Source organism: Rhipicephalus sanguineus, chromosome 1 (genome assembly GCF_013339695.2).
Source record: "Rhipicephalus sanguineus isolate Rsan-2018 chromosome 1, BIME_Rsan_1.4, whole genome shotgun sequence".
Classification (NCBI taxonomy): domain Eukaryota; kingdom Metazoa; phylum Arthropoda; class Arachnida; order Ixodida; family Ixodidae; genus Rhipicephalus; species Rhipicephalus sanguineus.
Genome location: NC_051176.1, coordinates 248,141,532 through 248,162,973, shown reverse-complemented (window position 1 = coordinate 248,162,973; position 21,442 = coordinate 248,141,532). Strand labels below are relative to the sequence as shown.

At 44.4% G+C, this 21,442-nt stretch overlaps 1 protein-coding gene across 2 annotated transcripts in view; it reads right to left on the bottom strand.

The window, feature by feature from the left end:
- LOC119376657 (CCR4-NOT transcription complex subunit 1) overlaps positions 1-21,442 on the bottom strand; it is a 101,530-nt gene that overhangs the window by 26,700 nt on the left and 53,388 nt on the right. For both annotated transcript variants that reach the window (XM_037646423.2, XM_049411081.1), the window contains 8 exons: positions 17,435-17,590; positions 13,515-13,655; positions 9,983-10,138; positions 8,686-8,832; positions 8,501-8,605; positions 6,904-7,020; positions 6,599-6,808; positions 1,496-1,920 (listed from right to left, as the gene is read on the bottom strand). In XM_037646423.2, coding sequence (XP_037502351.1) covers positions 1,496-1,920; positions 6,599-6,808; positions 6,904-7,020; positions 8,501-8,605; positions 8,686-8,832; positions 9,983-10,138; positions 13,515-13,655; positions 17,435-17,590 — 1,457 coding nt within the window. The remainder of the gene's footprint in view (positions 1-1,495; positions 1,921-6,598; positions 6,809-6,903; positions 7,021-8,500; positions 8,606-8,685; positions 8,833-9,982; positions 10,139-13,514; positions 13,656-17,434; positions 17,591-21,442) is intronic.

The following is a 21,442-nucleotide window of genomic DNA, read 5'->3' as shown; positions in this document are numbered from 1 at the left end:
TTCCATCTCCTATAAAATTTTTTCGATGTGCACGCATACAAAAGGTTGCACACGACATGTCACGTTGTTTTGAAGTACGTTATTTCCTGCGCTATCCTCGCTTCTGTGGTATGTCGCGAATTCGCGACATCCGGCATTTGAGTCAGTCAATGATGACTGCGGGTATGACAAGTTCATGATGGACTTCCGCTCATTTTATGGGAAAAGAAGGCTTCGCACGTGCTTGCCACCTGAAGATAAAAGTGAGGACAGCTGTCTCAATCACAGCGAAGACGACGAAGTCGATCCCGATCCTCACGCACAAGCACAAGTGTCTTCATCGAGCAGTGAGGATGAAGACGAAGATGTAGTAGACCAGCCACGCTAGTGCCTCTCTAAAACATGCAGTATGGTGAAAAAAAAAAAGATCGTGAAGAACAGCAGGAAATGCCACACTGGAAAACCGCTCATCCTCAATGTGACACTATCCAACCTCCCATTGAATATGTCAAGGAATTTTTTATGACACCTTCACGGAACACATCGTTCAGCAGAGCAATCTGTTTGCGACGCAGTAAAATCCGAGCAAAGGACTGGCTCTGTCTCGTGGTGAGCTAGATCTATTTCTCGGTGCCGTCACCTTCATGTCATTCTGTCTGCTCCCAAGAAGTCGGCTATGCTGGGCGGCGGAGTCTAGGGCACACGCGGTGGCCGACAGGATGTCACGTGATTGGTAGGAGGCAATGAAGTCAAACTTGCATTCAACAACAATGACGACGCCAAGTTACGTCGCCCTGAAGAGATCCGCTTCATTGATGCAGCGATGCCATACTTGCGTTGCATTGAACATATTGAACTACTATTGGCTTAAGTGCCGGTTGTCGCGAATTCGCGACATACCTAAAAGTATGCATTAAAGTTGCATTTGGGATAATACAACAGCTGATTTAAGTTAAGGTTGCTATTTAAAGCTGAAAAATGAAAAAAATTTTTTTCTTCGGCGCATTCATAATTCAGGCCATTAAAGGGTTAAGTACACTGCTCTCATGCACGAGCGTGAAGGAGAACAAAAAGTTACTTAGCACAAAATCATGTTGTTGTCACAGCAGGATTGCTAAAAATATGGTTTTCATATAGGATACGGAAACAGATGCGATGCTGTGAAGAACAAAAAGCAGAGCAAAATATGACTGGAATGTACAATTATAGCTTCAGTACTGGGGCTAAGAAAAGAAACAGTGCCTGGACCTTTTTGAAGCAGCAAGAAAGCCAGGATTTGAGAATGCATACACAAAATATAAAGGAGATTATCACAGTGCTGCCCCATGATGAAACTATGTGATGTTTCCAGTTTCCACCAAGACAATGGCGGAAAACTGAAATACCTGCACAGTGCACATGTAGTGTAAACTTAGAAAGGTTTAGTACTGAGAATGGCTGCTATCAAGGCACAACGGTAGCCCTATCCCTCAAGTGAAAGAATAATGCCAAATTGAGGGAAATCTTTTTTGCTCACCCCTCTTGTGGCTGCCTCGAGTGAGCATTGATGCGCACAAGTGTCTCCAAGGTATTGCACAAGTCCGACTCTGAAAGGTTGTAGTCACCATGACGACCTTCAGAGAAGTACAAGCGCACCAGCTGCTTGGCAAAGTCGACTGCTGGGTAGTTCATGCCATTCTCCATGGATTGAGCCAGATGTAGGTCAAACGTGGCCAACACCAGCAGGCCTGATCGCAGCAGAGGGTCCACTACATCCACATTCCAACGAATCTCCTCGCGCAGCTCCAGAAGGAAGCGCGTTATATGCTTGGCTGCCCACGGGTGACCGTAACCCTCGGCCAGTGCCTTCAGCACTGCCAGGTGGGCCTCGCGAAAGCGCAGCGCAGTCTCGGGGTCTGCTCCCAGCGAGTGGCTGAGCCCTTCAGCCATACTCTCCACTGTCTGCACACAAAACACAGATCCAATACAGCTTTACCAATAGCCCATTCGAAGCCTTGTAAACAACAATTGACGAATACTTGCAACCAGCATTAGCAAAGGAATTGTAAATAAACAAAAGTAAGAATTTGTAATGCTTTTAACAGCTGCCAGGTGAAAAGTGATTTACAAGAACAAGGGCATCTCCCAACGTTGGGTAACCAAGCCAGCAAAGCACGTCCGCTCTATGAGGCTTGCTGGCAAGTACGATCCCACACGTGCATGGGCTTTCTGTAATATGAGTACGTAAAACGATCAAGTTGCCACTTATAGGTCCCAGCAAAATACAGTTGTGCACAATCATACCTGAATTCAGCAGAACGCAAGTTGTAATGAAGTTAACACTACCATGGCATGAGCCCTGGATATTTTACTAGCTTCCCTCTAAAGCTGGGCTGAATACAAACCCCTTGCAGTCAAACTCTGTGTTTTGGAGCAGCTCTGTCACAAATTGAGGAATTTTTATGATTTTGGCCAAGCAGGTCAAAGGTGCAGCCCTTTGGAACAATTGTACCACTGTGTCAGATGTACAATTAATCAGTGGTGTTATAAGCTGCACCCCATTGCTTAATCCCAAGACAGCCTCAGTGAATTAAGAATAAATGTGCTGTGTTGTACTAGAAGCAAAGAACTTTGTTATATCACAAATTCTGTTAAAGCAAGATTTTGATGCTTCAGCACTCAAAGAACCACAGCTTCCCATGTCATTCCTGGTGAAGTATTTCGTTCGTAGCTACCTATACATAAATTATTGCAAGAAAGTTGTGCCGAATTGCATGATTCGGAACATCGATGGCTGTGGCACAGATTGCAACCGAGGTGGCTAAGCCGCTAATCTTGGATGCAATGGTTAACTTTCCCCCTAACGTATGAAGCCATTTCAAACATTTATTTAATTGTTACTCCCCCTCTACCATTCCTACGCTTGCAAGTGTTCTCTATGTTGTGGGGGCAAACAAAGGCAAACTGCCAAATGCAATATCGATCCAATTAGTGCATTTGTCATGGGCTTGATCAGTACTTATGTGCAAGTGCATTCAGTAAGGATAGCCTTAAAATTCACATCTTTGACCACCGATGCATGGGTGCCTCTGAAGTTCTCCCTATACAGTAAAACCTCATTAATTCGAACTCGGTTATTTCGAAATCCTGCTTAATTCGAAGGGTTTCTGCGGTCCCGTATTTTGCAATGTAAATCTGAGTGGATAATTTGAAGCGGCAATCAGCGCCAGCCTGGTTAATTCGAAAACATTGGGTGCCATGTGCCAATTCCCGATCCCGATTTCGCCGCAAATCCGCGGAAGCGACGGCCCTTAGGAGCCACAGGGCAATGCAGTGTAGTGATATTAATGAGTGACAGTTGAAGCGACTCGACCTCGCTGTGGCTAGCGCAAAAAAAAAAAAAAAAAAAAAAACGGTCTTGTGGTCAGCTAAAACGTGCGCCTGCGGAAAAGAAGACATGCTTCACTGCAACACAGCGGTGACACGCGGGCAGCATGTCGCATGCTTCTGGCAACGTCAGCGCGTCATGACTTACCCATTCTTTTTGGGAAAAGAAAAGATAATAAAGGACGGTCTGACGGAATTCAAGATGTATGCGAACCTCTGATTGGCGGTTGCTCCGGCAATTTGCGCACTTGCACTGCTGGTGGAGTTCTTGCCTGTAACGCCTACTTCGAAAACTTCAATGATCATGTTTTCCAGCCAGAACACATTGCGGATTCCGTCACACTGGCCATTATCATATTCTTTATTTTACCAGAAAGAATGGGCGAATGGTCGCATCATGACGCGCTGCCGCTGCGAGGAGCAGGTGACATGCTGCCCGCTTGTCACCACTGAGCTGCAGTGAAGCACACCTTTATTTCCGCAGGCGCGCATTTCAGCTGACCGCGATTTTTTTTTTTTTTCCTTGTTTGCCCTAACAGCAGTGAGGCTCGGCGTTTTCCCGGGTTTGCTGCAAAAATGGGACCGGGTATTGCTGGAAACAACCCTTGGAGCCGCAAACTAGAAGGCCAAACGGCCACCTCTAATTACTTTCAGTAATTCAAAGTTTCGTTAATTCGAAAACCCGCTTAATTCGAAAGTTTTTCACAGTCCCAGTGACTTTGAATTAACGAGGTTTTACTGTACAGTAAAAGCTCGTTAATTCGGATTTCATGGGACCAGAAAAAATGTCCAAATTAACCGAATTCCGAATTATCGAAAGTATCAAGAAAAAAATAAACAAATGTCTATTATGTCAATACACTTCCATTTTCTTGATGAATATGTAACCCTGTACTTACCCTAAGAGTAGTGCAAAAAGCCGCAATTGCCACAACTCGCGACTTTTTTCACAATGTGACTGCGGCTCAAGACCTCCCTGTCCTAACTAACCCGAAATTAACCGGAAACGTTGTTACCGTCCGGTTCGCGCTGACGACGAAGGCGATGCAGACGGCGGCACCTCGTTTCGGTTGTCTGCGAACGCTGTTTTTGCTCCTTTGCGTCGAGCATTTGCGCTGCTTCGCGCTTTGAGAAATCGTCCAAATTAACTCGGTTGCGGCCAAATATGACCGAATTAACGAGACCTTGATGCCATGGAACAATACATAGGATTGCCAGGACCAGAGAATGCGTCCGAATCATCCAATTTTTTTCCAAATTAGGGGAAGGATGAGGGTCCTGAAAAAGTTTTTTTATTATACTATCTTAATGAAAATTGGCATGCATGTGCATCAATGAATGGATATTTTAAATATGCAAACAGACTTCAAATATCTCATTTAGAAAGGAAGTAATGACAAATTTCCACAATATAATTAGGTTATTTCTTATGGGTCGTTCTGGTAGCTTACAATTCAAAAAGGTACTTTTCAGAACTATGTGGTTCTTCTAAAAGGTCTGCCTCACAGGCGAAAGCAAATTAAATGTCAAAACAGCTATTTCTCTGAGCAGAAATCATTTTCAAAACTGGAAGGTAAAAATTAGCTTCCAGTAATTAGCTGGTACTTATCAAATAATTACAATTGCATCAAGGTTGAGAAAAAAAGAAAAGCTTTAGCCTGAAGTTCAAGTGCTGCTGAAAAGAATGATACCAAGATTGTTTAAACATGTTCACAAAAACTTCCTCAATACTTCTGTAAGGCGGGTTCACTTCACGAGAATAACAGGGCTGAGAATATGTTATTTCAAGTTTTAAAAATATTTTTAATTTAATCTATTGAGCCTGTAATAAAAAGAAAGGCTATTTTGCCATAACATAATATTTTTCCAGAGCATAATTTGGACTATAAATACTTCGAAATTGTGATTTCTGAAAATTAACATTTTCTTTACGATTTTTTACTATTTTAAGACCCTCATCCCCCTCTTAACGGAAGTCGAATTAACGAGCTTTTACTGTACAACCACCCTGACAGAACAGACACCAATATTGACAAGATGTGTGGTATCTTATATTACAGCAGTTGCATGGGACAGGGACGGGTATCTATCGATTCACTGCAATGATTGCAGTTTCTCAACCCATGTTTTCAAACTGCTGCATAATCAGCCACCATAAAGATAGAAGCACGAGAGAGATTATAGAGGCACAAGCTATAATAAACGAAGGGGCCACATGTGTCAGCTCACTGTCAATTGCTTTGTCAGCACATGTCACATGGTAGAAGTTGGCATGTATAAATGTAGGCAGAATGCTTCAATAAACTTCAGTTGCTAGAGTGCTTCCATTTGTGGCTTTCTGTGTGCCTCACTGTGTCCTTGTCTTCATAATAATAATAATCGTTAGGGTTTAACCTCCCAAAACCATAAAATGATTATGAGATGCCGTAGTGGCGGGCTCCGGAAATTTCGCCCACCTGGGGTTCTTTAGTGCACCTAAATCTAAGCACACGGGCCTCAAGCATTTCCGCCTCGATCGAAAATGCGGCCGCGGTGGCCGGGATTCGATCCCGCGACCTTTAGGTCAGCAGTCGAGCACCATAACGCTAGACCACCGTGTCCTTGTCTTCATCAAGCGCATCCAAAAATATAGTATGCTATTCCAACTAGCCCAAGAAACGGCACTCCACAAGAAGATGGTTTGAGAGGTGCTCTCACTCCTCTCATCACATCACATCATCATATCTAGACTTCTCCTGATCATTTCAATTAGTTCGAATTTCGTTTCATTCAAGCTCAGTAAGCATTAATGTGAACTTCCAAGTAACAAGCTTTTACTGTTCGTACACTAAAAATGAGCTTTGCATTTTGTCTACTACAAATGAACTTGCCCACATTGTATGCAAGCTACTCTACCAAGACAGAAAGAAGCAGCACACAACCTTTATATTTTCTATTCTAGACTGATAATGGCTAACACATTTAAGAACTCTTGCCTGGACCATATAAATGTCGAAAATGCTGAAAGCCCAACAAACGACCACAAGTTTCCTTTGGACCCTTCATAAGTGTACTTGAACATCTAACAAATACTGAACAGCTAAAGCTATGGCTGGCCTCACAGCAATTTCAACTTTAACAGGGCACACAAAGGAATCAAGACATGCACAGTTGCATTCCTTTCATTGTCGCATTTGTTGTTACTGCTTTCAATTCGAGATGGTAGACCATGTGGCCCGTATCACAGCCTTCTTAGCATGAGCTACAAACGTACCTTTTGAAGCAAAGCCATGGCTGTAACAGCTTCCCTCGAGTTGCGTGCCACCAGCACTGCCTCATGTAGCACATGGAGGGCTGCAACTTGTGGGTTTGAGGGCACAACAGTACCTAGTAGTCCATGAACTTGCTGCTCCAACTCAGAAACAATCTTGTCATACAAATGTGTCATGTCATCCACGGAACTTGCAAAGCCAGTTTGCCGCACCTGCAAAAAATATGTTGCAAAGGAAAGAGAAGTAAGAAAACACAGAGTGTGAACATCATGTAAATGAGAAGAAAGTATCTATTAATGCGACTAACCACAGGCTTTGGAAGAAACAAGGAAGGCTGATCTCTTTCAGAAATAGGCTGAAAACCAGGGATGTTCCGGGCAAATTCCTCATATACTGCCATTTGCTGAGGAGTCACACCACCAACCTGCAAACACAGCACTTTTAGCAAACTGATTCAGTGGTAGAACAGCGTGAATAGAGTTAAAGATTTCAATAAGTGAGCATTACAATACAGTCCTGTATAAGGGCCACAATTTAAAAATTGTGGCCCTTATACAGGAGTGCATTCTTAAAAAAAAAAAAAAAAAAAAGGCTGAACTTCTTTCGATGCAAACAATACACAAGCAAGAAAAATTCTGGTCTGCTTTATAAAAAAAAAAAACAGATCTGCTTGCCAATATACATGATTTGTCATCGCTAGCACATGAACCCACAACCTCAAAATAAGACCTTTGACGTCGCGTCACATACAAGACTGTGCGTGTAACTACGCAACGTTTATTGGCACAGAGGCATCTGAGGCCATACCACTGAGCACACAAGATAGTACGCTGCACACAACACTGGTGGTCTTGCACGAGACGTGATAGAACTGGCACAGTGACTGTTGCCAGTTTCAATTCCAGCTCGCTCTGGAATGACACGAGAACTCACGCTGCAAAGAGGGGAACGTGGAACAAGACAAACTAATGTGTGTGAAGATGTGAATTTTCAGCCGACACTGACGCTTTATGTTTAATGGGACAGACAACCACTAAGAACATCGATTGAGATAACCCTACTAACGGAAAGGTTGTTTATTGTATTGGCTAAAACAAACCCTGTTTTTCTCATTAAACGTGGGCTTATATTTTTATTTCTTCACTAAAGTCACGAAAAATGACTGCTGACGCCACATGCAGCAAAAAAGTGAAGATGCATAAGATCCTGATCACGTTACCTTATACGGGTGTATGCGGTTAATGGTTTCTGTATTAGTGTTGAAATGCAGTACTTTTTTGTATTATGTGCAGATACGCTTTCGTTTGTATTGAGCAGAACAGTGACACCGCCTTTGCTTGACGTATGATCCGATGCTCATGAGCAACAGCAAGGTAGTTGTTAGCTGAGGGCCTAGCGGCACCTGCCGAGGAAATTGGAGAAGTACAAGGATCACCTGGCTCGCGAGGCAGTAAAGGGACTTCACGTGATGACGAGCATTCGAAAAACTTATTCTACCTGCTTTTTATATTCAAAGCTGGTAGCGCTTAACCACAGTGGCACTCACTCCTGTGAAAGCAGAATGTTGAGCGTAATAAACAGTTTGCGAGGAAGGCCATCGGCGTCGATATCACTTCTGAGCGTTGCTCACAAATTCTGCTTACAAAATATCCATGTGCTTTTGGAATAAATTGCTGCAGGATTAACCACTTCCGAGGGGGAGCTTTTCATTGCACCTTATAAAACTGGGTTGAGAAAAATCGGTTGTCAGCCCCTCAAAAGTTGATGAGCTTTCTGCTGACTGGCTATTAACTGCAAAACAAATCAATAAACCAACATACCAACTGAAGCATCTCCACTAACCACATTTAGAAGCATGGTTCCTGTACAATAACACACAATATTAACACAAAGGAACTCCTTGCCTTGAGTCGAATCTGCTCAGGCATCCGCTCAGCTTGGTAGGTCAAGACGACAGGGTCACAGTAGCGGCGGTTTTCACTGCGAGCACTTTTGCGGAACTCGTATTCCTATGGAGACCAAGAATAATTTATTTAGGGGTGCTGCAGAGAACAATATCCCACCTGCACCATGCCTAAAAGTTACATGCCTGGCTAAGCTTCTTGTCAATCTCAGGAATGGCTTTCTCAATGGCAGTCTTCTGGATGAAACAGCAGGCCAGTTCCACATTCTCTTGGGCGACCACTGTGGTTGCCTGCTCCAAGAGCTCTTTTTGTGGAAGGCTTGCTCCTTGAAGCTGCATAAGATTCATGTGAACGATTAAAAACAAACACACAAATAGCTGCATAGTATGTAGTTATGTATTGAAGCCAGGCACTCCCAAACAAAATCAGAAAATGCCTCTACATTCTCCATAAACATTTCAATGTAGCACTGCAGTAAATTCCCACAAGACCACGGAAAATCAACTACTGTACTTACTTTCATAATGACCGCACCGGTGAATTGTCACCAAAATTTGGCTTTTTTTCTTCCCGTGTAATAATCCCACCCTTTAGTTTTCATGGCCGCAGTTACAATGCCACAGCGCAAGACAGCACTTTACTTCGTGCCATTTTGTAATGAATACGGTAAGAAAGTTACTCAGAAGCCTTTAACGGAAGATGTGTATGTGATCAAGCACAGCACTGACATGCACTGTAGCTTTAAGCAGCCTGCAAGAACCCACAGCTGGACAAAACGGTGCAAGAACAAGTGCAGGCACATCATCAGTGCTCTTTACATCGCCACCTTTGTGCAGCCAGATGAAGTGCATGACTCGGTGCCACAAGGCTTTTCTTAGCTATAGCTAAATTGCTGATGCGATATGAGGTTGCACAACACGTTTCTTGACTTTTTCAGTCCCCCATGATCACTGGTTTATCTGAGTCTTGCGATAAGCACCTTTTCTCTATCGTCGCAAATGATCAGGCAAGGGTTGTGCTCACCTCTCTATACGCCACTAGGCGATTCCAATTTCAAACTTTCAAAAATGAGTGTACGTTCACCACTATTTATGCTCACTAAGTTATTCAACAAATAAACGATGAATCAGGAAATAACTTTCATGGATACTGACACATGCCATCATTTATGAGCAATCCGCTATGGATTTTCAGCTAAATCATTTTGATACAGCATAAATAAAGGCAAATATTCCAGCATTAAAATATGCCAAAAAGGGCATATTTTAATGTTTCTTATTAAAAAGAGGATTGTGACGCAGCTTCAAGAATGTAAAAGGCGTCCGAGTCCTATAAATCTAGATTCAACTGTGCTAAAAAACTAAAAGGTAGCAACATATTTATGAAAATATATTACGAAAAAGTTTGTTTAGTATTATGAGATTCTATTATAGTGTGCCAGCTGACTATGCCTTATTCAATCATGACATTCAATATACTCACCCTCAGTGCTGTGTGAAAGGCAGCTTTCAGATTGTTGCTGATGGTCATCAACATAGGATCTCTGCAAGTAATCATAGCCATCCCAGCTGTCAGGCTCCGCACCATGTGGTGGGCTGCTGCACGCAACCGGGACTCTTCAGGATCCAAAGCAAAGTCCTGCACACAGCGGTGCCACAATATCAGTAAATTCCATGCCTGAATTCAAGGACTAAAAATTTCAGTACTAGAAGTGCACAATGGGTTAAGAGATTAAAATCAACAGATATCTGCAACAAAGCTACTAAGTGGATTTCACTTTAGCAAATTCACAGTAACCACAATTGAAAAATTCATCAGCAAGCCTGCAATGGCATGCACCACACTAAGCGAGTGGCTTTTGCCACAACTCGTCACCGGTGTGGTGTGTAGCCCGTAAGTTCGAAACTGACGTTAGTATTTGCTTAATATTTGTGCCCCAACATTTTGACAGCAATGTATTCGTGACTATCTTGGAACGTTTCTAAGAAGCACTTGCGAATTCTCGGTGCTTTAGGCTTAGCAGGTGTGGCTGAACAAACAGCTCGCCTTAATAAAAAAAAAAAAAAAAAAAAAAACCCTGACAATTTGTTCTCAGCATGAAACGAAGCAGAGCTACGGCTGATTTCACCCTAGATTTATTGCTGTCAGGGCAGTGGGCAAGAAGCAAGCGCCAGTTCAGATCAAAGCTGGCCGTTGTATCTGAATGGGTGCTGCCACGTTGCTTCGTAACCACAATTGCCAGCAGTTACCGATACAATAATTGAAGGCATACGACACGTGCAAAGTAGTATTAAAGTATCACATATCGCTGTGACGTAGCACATGCCAAATGTGGATGTCTCAACCCTACCAGTTATAAGGCAATTACATAAGGAACTATGTTTTGCTGCGCAGGCCTGTGGCTTGTTTACACCTTGTAGCAAAGCTTGTTACACCTCGTAGTGCAGCAAAGTAGTGGTGAGATGGAGAACAGAGTGCGACATGTGGGGATTGAGGCTTGCCCGTCGCCATTGCACATGTTTTTTTCGCCTATTCCTGCCATCCTCATGTCAGATCATGCCACACCCCTCCTCCGCTGTCCTACAGCGCTGGGCGAGCGGGGGTGACGTTAACCCCATCACCCCGGCGCCAGATCTCGGCGGTGGCGCCACGTTCGAGTCTCGCGTGCTCGCGTCTCACGAGACGGTGCACGCGACGGGGGAGGAGACTCTCTCTGGACCTCGTAGGGTAAGCATGTATTTTCTTTCTCGTCCGGCGGCTCCTTTGTTCGGGCTCGTTCGGACAGAGTTCGCTAACGGTGCCTGGCGCCAGCGGCGAGCGCTTGCCTTACGTTGTCCTTTTCCAAACGCTAGGCCGAAGAGCGGTGCGGTGTCTTCGCGCGTGGTCTTACTAAGCCGAAACCGTACCTATCGAAGCCAACGCGAAGAGAGTTTGCACTTGCTCGAGCGATCGGGCCCTGTGGTCGCGGATCGTGAGAGTACGCAGCATAGTCGCGAGGGACCGTTTTCCCTCAGCGGCGTGTCGCCGTGAACCCTTTTGCCCGCGGAGACGTGCCCGCGGAGACGTGCTCGCGGCACCCTTTGTGTTGTACTTTCGCCTGTGGCGTGGTTAAGCCTGTTTTGCTTCTCTCGCTGTCTTTGGGAGCGGGCGTTGTACTGTCTTTGTGGTCTTGCCGTAGGCAATAAAGTGTTGCGGATTTCGAGAGCAGTACAGTGAAACCTCGTTAATACGTACCTGCCAGGAACGCGGCATAACTACGCACTAAATGGTAGTACGCATTAAACACCAAGTACAAATTTGCATCTCCTAGCGTACGCAATCGCCCAAATAAATAGAGTGCCACAGCAAATATTGCCTAAAGTACCCACCGCAAAGCCTTTTCTTTCCTGGCACACTCGCACGACCGCCCGATAACGCGTAGTGGCGACGCCGAAGAGCATTTCGAAACTATTGCAGGGTCCTTGATACGTGGTCAACGCAGTGACCGACATAGCGACAGAAGGGACAGTGTGATTTCCGCGGTATATGTGTGTGCGTCTAACCGCGATCTGCCACTAAACGAAAACTGACAGTTCCAGTGAAACGCGGTACGGCCGCGTGGAGCCGGGAGCCGATCGTCTCCCGGCTAGTTGTGTGCAGCGCGTCGCCTACTCGGCTCACGCTGTCACTACCAGGCCGCTTGCTGTGCCGCACGCGCGCATTTATCGTGGGAATGTCGTTCGTACCCACTTCGCTCCAGATCGTGCACAGATGCGGCGAGTAGCTTGTTCGGTTAACGCAGCGATGACGAGCTTCATGCAAGCGATGCGCACTCCGCGATTCTCTAGCGGTCCTGGCAGCGGACGGAGGCGCGTTGTGTGGTCGCCTAATAAAAGCTTGCAGTATGGTTACAACCGCGCTACGCTTGCAGTATCGTACACGTGCGTTTAGTGTGATAGCGTCAATGCAGCGAGGTTTCTCGGCGCCCGCGACCCGCAACGCTAACTACGCAACAGCGATCTGCTTTCGTTTCTACAAAGCGGTGCGCGCCTTATGACGGCTTAGTAGCGTTTGCTGTCGGGCTGAAGTTCTTCGACCCTACCCGAGCATTTGTGCCATTAATTCAACTTCAGCCTTGAAGACGGCCGCGCACAACGAAGCGGCAGCGATCGGCGGCCCAGCGCGTTCAGGTTGTCGCCTAATAAAAGCGTGCAGTAGGCTTAAAAAGTAGTGCTGCGCCGCACGCGTGCCCGAGCAGATAGCTGAAGATACTTATTGTGATAACGTTGTCGGCGATAAGTCATGTATTATTATTAGTGATTCGAAGGAAAAGGAAAAAGGCACCTAATTTCTGCAGCCCAATAGGGAGCACGGCGCAGCGCCTAAGTCATGTCGGCGCGTTCGTCGGTGGCCGCCGCGTTCGTCGGTGGCCGCCACCTCGCCTTCGTTCTTTCCCGATGCTTACCCGCAAAGGCGTCGCCGCAATCGCGCGGAAGTCGGAATCGGGGATCGACTGATCTGCGCACTTCTCAAAAAGGCGGAAGACCTTTGGCGGCACATTCTGGCGTCAGGAAGTTGAGCAGCACAGTAAAATTTTATGGCACAAAAAGTTATCGCGGTACGCAGGGTACGCACTAACCGGTAGGCATAGGGCGAACCACTACGGCTTAAGCGGTCAGCGAATGCATTGGGCTCTATGGGACTCGGTCGGGGATTCGTCGCAGCTACGTTTTAACCGTTAGTACATTTAAAGCGGGTACGTATTAACGAGGTTTGACTGTACTGTGTACTTGCCGCGCTGCGCTCGGCGCCTCTGTTTGCGCTCGAACGTACGTGTGCAGCGGCGCGCTAGTTCCCGCGCGGCGACGGCAGACGCGGCCCTGTGGCTCGCTAAGTCTGAACCCACGCTAGTGGCCGTACTCCTGTGAGATATGTGCACACTACAGACATTATATGATGTTTTGAAATTTTGATTGCCGAGTCGAAGAAGCATGGCACCTTTGGCTAGATTGTACAAAATGGGAAGGGAACATACCTTTCGAACAATCTGATCACACGTCGTCAGTGCAATTTTCAGAGAGCGTTCCACCACTGGCATTATCCATTCCTGGATTGCACGATCGATTGCTGTGCGCACATACTGTTTTAGATGAGGATGTGCCTGAAACAGTGGAAGCTGAAAGAAAGAGTTCATCTGGAATGTATTTTCCAAACATTGTTTGGCAGAATACAGATTTGTAAGTGGCAATGCAACATTCTGAACAAACAAATTATGAAGACAAGTACTTGGCCAAGCTATATGCCAACGCGACAGTAGCAAGCAAAATGAGCTTCACACATTAAAATATTTGTTGCTCGAACCTGTCATGTGGGCCTTTACCTTTCAAAAATTCACAACACACCATTAAGTGAAATCTGCTCACAAATACTAAAATGAATGAAGCACAAGGGTGGAAGCCTTCAATGTTTTGAAGCAGGACTGGGAGCAGCAAATGACTACTTCGAAGCAGCATCGGAGCAACAAATTTGCATCCTTGAAAGAGAGAAAGGAGTTTTGGAGCGGTTGCGACCCCATGAACATTTAATTTAGCAAACTTTTGCTTACAACAAATACAAATGCTAGGAGAAAAAAGTTTGCGCCAGGGTAGAATCATTGTGGAAGATTCTGTACTCTTCTTACCAAGCAATTAAAGAAAAAATCTCATCAATCTGCGACTGTAAGGAACTGTAACAATAGTACAAATGCTAGTACCAGGGTGAAAGCACAACACAATTGCAATATGTATTGAGCCTAAGAGGCATGAAATACATAGCAAAACCAGTAGTTGCACTACTAGTGCAACTAAAGTCCTAGACTAACACTGCTAACAAAATCAAACTTACCTTCTTCATTGACTGAAGAAGCAAATTATTTCGTTGATTCAGTCTAGCAGACCTGCATACCTGCTAACTCTTCCAATTCGCAAGGGAGACTACCGAATTCTGGCCAATGCTCCTGATTGTGCAAGCACGGCCATAAATCCCCTGAACGACAGCCCTAACCCTACTGCGATAAAGAGAATAACAATAACAAAGGATAGTGGTTCTAAAGTTTTCTGGCCTTGAGGAACCCCAGCAGCTTTCCAGAAAGGCCAAATGAGCCTCCACTCTCTCCACCGATGTAAAGGCCCTTCTGCTTCCGTCTTTATTCAATGTAGCTGCGCTGTCGAGTTTGCGTGGCCTGCTATTTATGGTTCCGGTGTGTTGTCTTTAATCTCGGTGAAGACCCCACGATGACACAATGACAAACGGTGCCTTTTCCCACATCGTACTACAGTGCATGCCTGCCATACTGCTGCCGTTTTATTCACCACAGCACATAAGCAGTCTTTATGCAAAAAAAGTTTCATATGCACGAAAGTTTATTTTAGGTTTTGTCAACTACGCTGCAGAACGATTATAAAGAGAAAAGAGGGACACTAAAGAGAAAAGGGATTTTTATCGTAATGGTAAAAAAACTTTTTCACAACACTGAGTGCGCCCCTCTCACTGCAAGAAGACGCTTGGTAAGCAAGTAAACACACAAAATTAAATACAGATGGCGAAGCCACAATAAAGTTCTTGTAGCAGTTCGCTGTGATGTCACAGATGTTCATGGAGTCTGTATAAATTCTATTTACGTTCCGTAGTAGCTACTGTACAGCCACATATAGTTAGGACTCCCTAAGAGCCACGTGCCTATGAAGAAAGACGAAGCGAACCGCAATAGGAATGTAACGACCACTGATCAAGAATATATTGTATGTGCGTGCATCTACTTTTCATCACATTGACAGCCACTGCCACCTGCTCAAGAACCTTTTATCAAAATTCTGTGTCAACTCCGAGTCATGTGCTACACAGCTTCTCTGGTCATCTGCCTTCACAGAATGGAATGGCTCATGATTTTTTTTAAAGCTTAAAAGCATGTTATACAGGCTTATGTGGGCTAAGTATGGCAAATTTTAAAACTAAATGTATTTCACTGGTTACAACATGCACCCCACTAGAGACATTTGCACAAGCCTAACCCAAGCGCTTGGTTATCTTAACCCTTCTAGGCACTTTGTACACATTCATGTACATGACTTCTTTTTGCTAGTTGTGTCAACTAGTGGCTAAGAAATTGAACCTCCTGCGTAATATTGTGTCTTCATTTAACTTCATTTTGCACTCTGCTGTTGCATATGATTATGGAAAGTTTTCAGTGTGCACACAACAAACGTAGACGTAAGGGAAGAATATATTATAATATAAATGTTGGGGTTTAACATCCTAAAACCACGATATGATTGAGGGACGCTGTAGTGGAGGGCTCCAGAAATTTCAACCACCTGGGGTTCTTTTAATGCACGCCTAAATCTAAGTACACGGGCCTCGAGCATTTTCGCCTCCATTGAAAATGCAGCCGCTGTGGCCAGGATTCGATCGCGTGACCTGCGGGTCAGTAGTCGAGCACCATTACCAATAGACCACCGTGGCGGGTGACGTATGAGAAGAAGACAAACATCACTCGTTTGTCTTCTTCCCTTACATCTTTGTTTGTTGAGTATGCACTAAAAAATTTCCAAATTGAATACCTATCTTTTTGCCCAGTCTTCTATACCTTTACATTACACGTTGCATATGATCACTTTGCTGAAGGAATTAACCTAATAACCGAGTATTTTATGAACATGTATTCTCATTAATTTGTTGTGTTTTCGTGTTCTATTTTTACTGCATTTTTTTGTTACATTATTCACCTCCTCTGTCACGCCTTTATGTGCCCTGAGGGTAATGCAAATAAATAAATAAATAAACAAGTTTGAAGAGTCGTTCAATGAGCCATGAGTCGTTCAATGTCTGTGAGCCAAGTCAAAAGTATAATTTTTCTGTGCTCAAAATGAACATAACCTAAAAAGAAATTGCACTATATTTTAGGCCCGAGATTAGGTTCTATGCATACAAAAACAGAACATGAATGACATCAGGATAAATAGAGTAAAATTTAAATAAGATTAGCTACTAGTAAACATGCAAATCAACATATGACATTATTTTTGTTGCAACAGAATATCCAGAGCCTTGAAATAATGTGTAAATTTGGTACATTTACAGACCGTTCTTCATAGGTCACGCCTCAAAGGGTTAAAGGACAATATACGTCATTTCCACACGTACAAAAAAAGGTGAGCACATTCCACAAGAAGGTTATTAACGCATTCACTGGATTGACTCTACTTGCCCTCACTGGGATCATTGTCAAGCCAGCCCTCTTCACAACTTCCGATGCCCAGGCCCTGTTCGCTATGAAGTGCATCCCTGGTATTTCTGCTTTTTAGACCAGTGAAAACCTTGGCGCGTGGTGTCACATTAAAGTTTGGTCACGCTATGGCTGCCATTGCTGCACCACACGTTAATAAACAGCATTAACTCTCATCATGACATGTAGTTAAGTTTTTTAGCAGCGTTTTTGAACATTTTTGTTAATTAGTGCCAAAAGCTTTTTAAAACTGGAGCACTTGTGACAGATGTGAAAGACAAGAATCAAGCACTACTGCAGTACACGGCCATCAAAATAAAGCACCAGAGAGCAAAAAACACCCTTCCATTAACTACCCATACCCCCCAACAAATCACCGCAGCTGGTTGGAATAGCGGCTCTTTCATCAACGATTGACACTTCCACATGTGTGCTTACCTTGGTACGTGATATTCGATTCGATATTCAATATTTTTGGCCACTACTTGGCATTATTCGATTCGAGATGAAATTTCACTATTCGCACACCCCTAATAAAAAGAATATCAGCATCGAACATCACAGCACATATGATTGTACCAGAGCAGTGTAAGGAAAAAAAAATCCAATCTCATTGCCAGTAACAGTATAATAGAGTAAAGAACTAGCACACTGCATGTGTAATCTATAGGTTCCAAGCCTAGAGTACCCACCTGGCTGTTTATCTGGATGTGCTGCGCTAAATTGGTCATAGAAAGCACATTGATATCATGGTAGGAAAACTGCGGTTGAGGGAAAGCGGCCATTGATGCCCCAGATACACCCAACGTTGCAGGTGCCTCCTCAGGCTGTGGCGGCGGCAACCCCACCTGCAGGAATAATGCACTTGATTACTCTCAGTCATCCCACTACTGAAGCGCAAATAAATTAAAAACAAATTTTAAGGATGGTGCAACTGTAAATGTTAGTCATAAAGTACGGCCCACATAATAGCAGGCGCACCTTTATGAAACTACTACATTAAAGCCTTTAAAACTGCCTGCAACATATCCCTAAAAATGTATCCATTTAGCCATGACGAGTTTGAGGACTAGAAACACCAATTTAAATAATGTTAGAACTTTCCGTCCCTTGGAACATAATGTAAACAATTTTTACCTATAAACGATTACATAGGCCTTGGCAGACACCGTCAAAACCTATGACGTCATGTTAAGCTAGTGCGGGAACTTCAAGGTGGCGTTGCCACCTGTATTTTGTTTTAGTGCGTTTTCTTGCTTACCAAGAGTCTTCTTGTGGTAAGAGTGGTGCTTTCAGCATTGTGAAATTGTAATTTACTAATGCGAGAAAAATTCTTTTTCTCCTTAGTTTCCCTTTAGCTATGAATGCCCCATTGCGGCGACACCAATCTTCTCAAGCTTGCCACATGCGCATGCATGTTGCAGGGCAGAAAACAGGGGCAATAACATGGAGGTTTATTTTTCTTACAAAAAGCAGGGCGGAAATTATTTTAGAGGTGTCCAAATTGTGATGTGCATAAAGCAACCTATGCTACAATTACGGAGGTGCTAAATTAACGGCTATAATCTAATATAAACAAGTTGTACCCACATATCTACTGTGTGACTTTCCTGAATATCACCAAATCTGACTAAACATCGTTGCAGGGGGATTCCCCTTTAGCTTCCGTGAGCAATAAGTGATGTGGCGTAACAATTTTCCTTTTTTTCAAATTGACATGTTTTAAAGCGACACTAAAGGCAAATATTAAGTCGACGTTGATTGTTGAAATAGCGGTCCAGAAACCTCGCACTGCTACTTTTGTGCCAAGGAAGTGCTTATTTTGAAATAAAATCATGTTTTAGTGGTCTGCATCGCGTTAGCGCACTTCAAATCACCCGCCTGAAAGCGCATTTTCTCACGTCACTGTTGCCGCGCCCAGCATTCGGGCATCCGGCAACATCACATGCATGCGGCATTTTGTCAAACTTTCTGTCAGAGCGACTATCACGAGCACGCAAAACACACGCGGCAGTACGCGATACCGAATCTACCACTGAGACGCGACCGTGTGAGCGAAGCAGGGTGCCGGGCGAAGCGCAGTTCGGCGAAAACAGAACCTTTCCACCACGCGCGCCGTTCCCCATGGCAACGCCAAAGAAGTTCTTTTTTTCCATGAATCAAACAGAAACGAACAAGCAGCATTTTATTACGTCTCTTGATGCACGGAAGGTTTTTTTTTATTGCAGCTAGTTTGATTACGAGCGACTAATTGTAGTCAGACTCTCTCACGTCATCGGGATCACTTCCATATGTCCCGCTCGTGGTGCTCACCGTGTGATATATTTAGCTTAATTTCTCGGTAAGTAGGGCACTGCTGTTGATAGTATTGCCATTTTAGACATTGTCATACTCTGACATAAATTGTTATTTGCCTTTAGTGTCCCCTTAACACTCAGTAGAAGGGTATGATTGTGCAACTTCTGGCATCTGGCGTGCAGCGCTCTGCACAACTGGAGTTGGCACTCGAGTGTTTCGTTGTCTGGAACAACTGTGACATGCAGGACGGTGTCGCTGCTCCCTGAACATGTTAGGCAGCTATCCTTCCTTCATAACATCATAAAAGCAGGGATGAAACAGCCTAAATAGGATTTGTAGCAATTTTTGGAGCAGCAAAATATTGCTTTTGGAGCGCAAAAATCCAAATTTGGAGCAGATTGAGAAAAAAAAAACTGAATTCATGCTAAAAGCACGAAATCCCAAATTTGAAGGAGTATAACAAAGAAGGCTTACTTTTAGAAAGGAAAACAAAAATATGCACCAACCATTCAACATTAGTCAACTCATGCACAGTGCACGTGAACACGTGCACTGTGCACGAGTTTCAATGCGCACCTGGCAACTTCGAAATTCCGGAGATTCGTAAATCAGGAGCACGTGGGGGTGGTGAAAAAGGAAAATTGGCGTATGTTTTTGTCTATTGTTTTTCAAGGCCACAGAAACGCCATACACAGCAGCTCCAAATAATTGCCAATAATTTTTTAGACGTCAGCGATCATACTAGTACTCGTAATTACACGGCGTGTGCACGAATGAGTAATTAAGGAACAAAATATGCTGTGTCCCTGACAGCTAGTACTAATAGCCCCTTCTAAATCTTAATACGCTGTTCTGCAGGACACTAGTGTACTGCGGCAAAAGTGGCTTAAAAAGCGTTCTGCACGCAATAAAACAAGCATCAGGAAATTGGAGAACCACTGTCCTTTTTTATTGCGATAGCAATTATATGGACACTCTCAACGTGTTTTTGCCGTCATGTCCCATATAAAGTCCACATGGATAACATACCCCGCGCATAGCATGTTCTACCGCGCGTAAAAGCGCGCGAGTGAAGGCGACGAACGCGGCTCAAGTGAGATCAAAAGAGCCGGTTCATCTCCCTCGCTCGAAGGGCACATGCGATAATACCACTCAGCTCGGGAGGCCTGCCATCGAAGCAGAGAGGAAACACCCCGCCAGTCTTGAATGAGCATGAAAAGACGCCACGGGTGGGGGTCGCTCGAGCAGCAACTTTGAACTTTGATTCTCAGGGCGTGGTCGCGATCGCTGGCGCGCGCGCTATCTCGGCAGCCATCAGCGGGCGGCTCGTATACCCTTCTACGTGCTGCGCTCTCAATGCGAAGACACTGTGCAGAAAGAGCATCGTTCCCTGGAGCGGCCGTATTTTCTTACACCAACGTTTTGTAGAGTTACGCGAGATCGGATACAAAACAGTTTGCTGCCAGCCTCACTTCGTATAACATTACAATTTTTTTGCTATCGCATTCCTTACTTTGTCCTTGCGGGGGGGGGGGGGGTAAGGGTCTGTGCGGCTGTATTGGATCATCATGCCCACACTGCAGATCACCAACGCGGCCTCCCTTTTTCGCTAAAATTTGCGCAACTGAGAAAATTTTGAAGCTGGTCGGGCATTTTGGCGCAGCGTGGCGCAATTTCAACAAATTTCATGGTTTTGGCTCAGCTTGGCGCAAAAATAACGAATTGTATCAAATTGGCGCAATTGGCGCAGTTGTTGCATCCCTGTAAAAGCATTAAATAACTGCAGTTGTGATGCTGCCAAGATATACTGCTGTGGTTCTTAGTGGCACCGGCGGAGCACTGCTTGCCATGGCTTCAAAACAATGCACTCCTGTGCCAAGCCGCATGAAGCGGCTGGAGCTGACGGGCACACATTATGAAGGATGGCAATGCTCGGCATCCAGTCATGTTTACCAGATCCAGTCAACAAGCGTCACGAATGCTTTCGCCTTCACCGCCAGCAGCCATGCGGTCTGACTATCGCATTTTAATTGCCAAGCACTGTACATTTTAGTAAAAGCCAATAATATTCATACTCAAAAAATGTCTCAAACCACCTCTCGCATTGGTGGAAGCAAGCATAATAATGGGTGCACAATCTTAAATTCAATTGAATATTTTTCATTGTCTTTACAATGATTTGAACACAAATAATTATGAACAGGTTGTTAGTGCATTTACATTATTTAGGCATCAAGTGACAGTGCACAGAGTTGACAGCAAAAAAGAAATGGCATGGCTAGTGCTTATGCAAGCTTCCAATGGTCACACTCCCTACTGACACAAATCTGGTTCACATAATGTCCTTGTAGCCTATTTGTAGCCTTGTAAAGGCCTTGTCGCCATGTGACAAAAATCCAGAG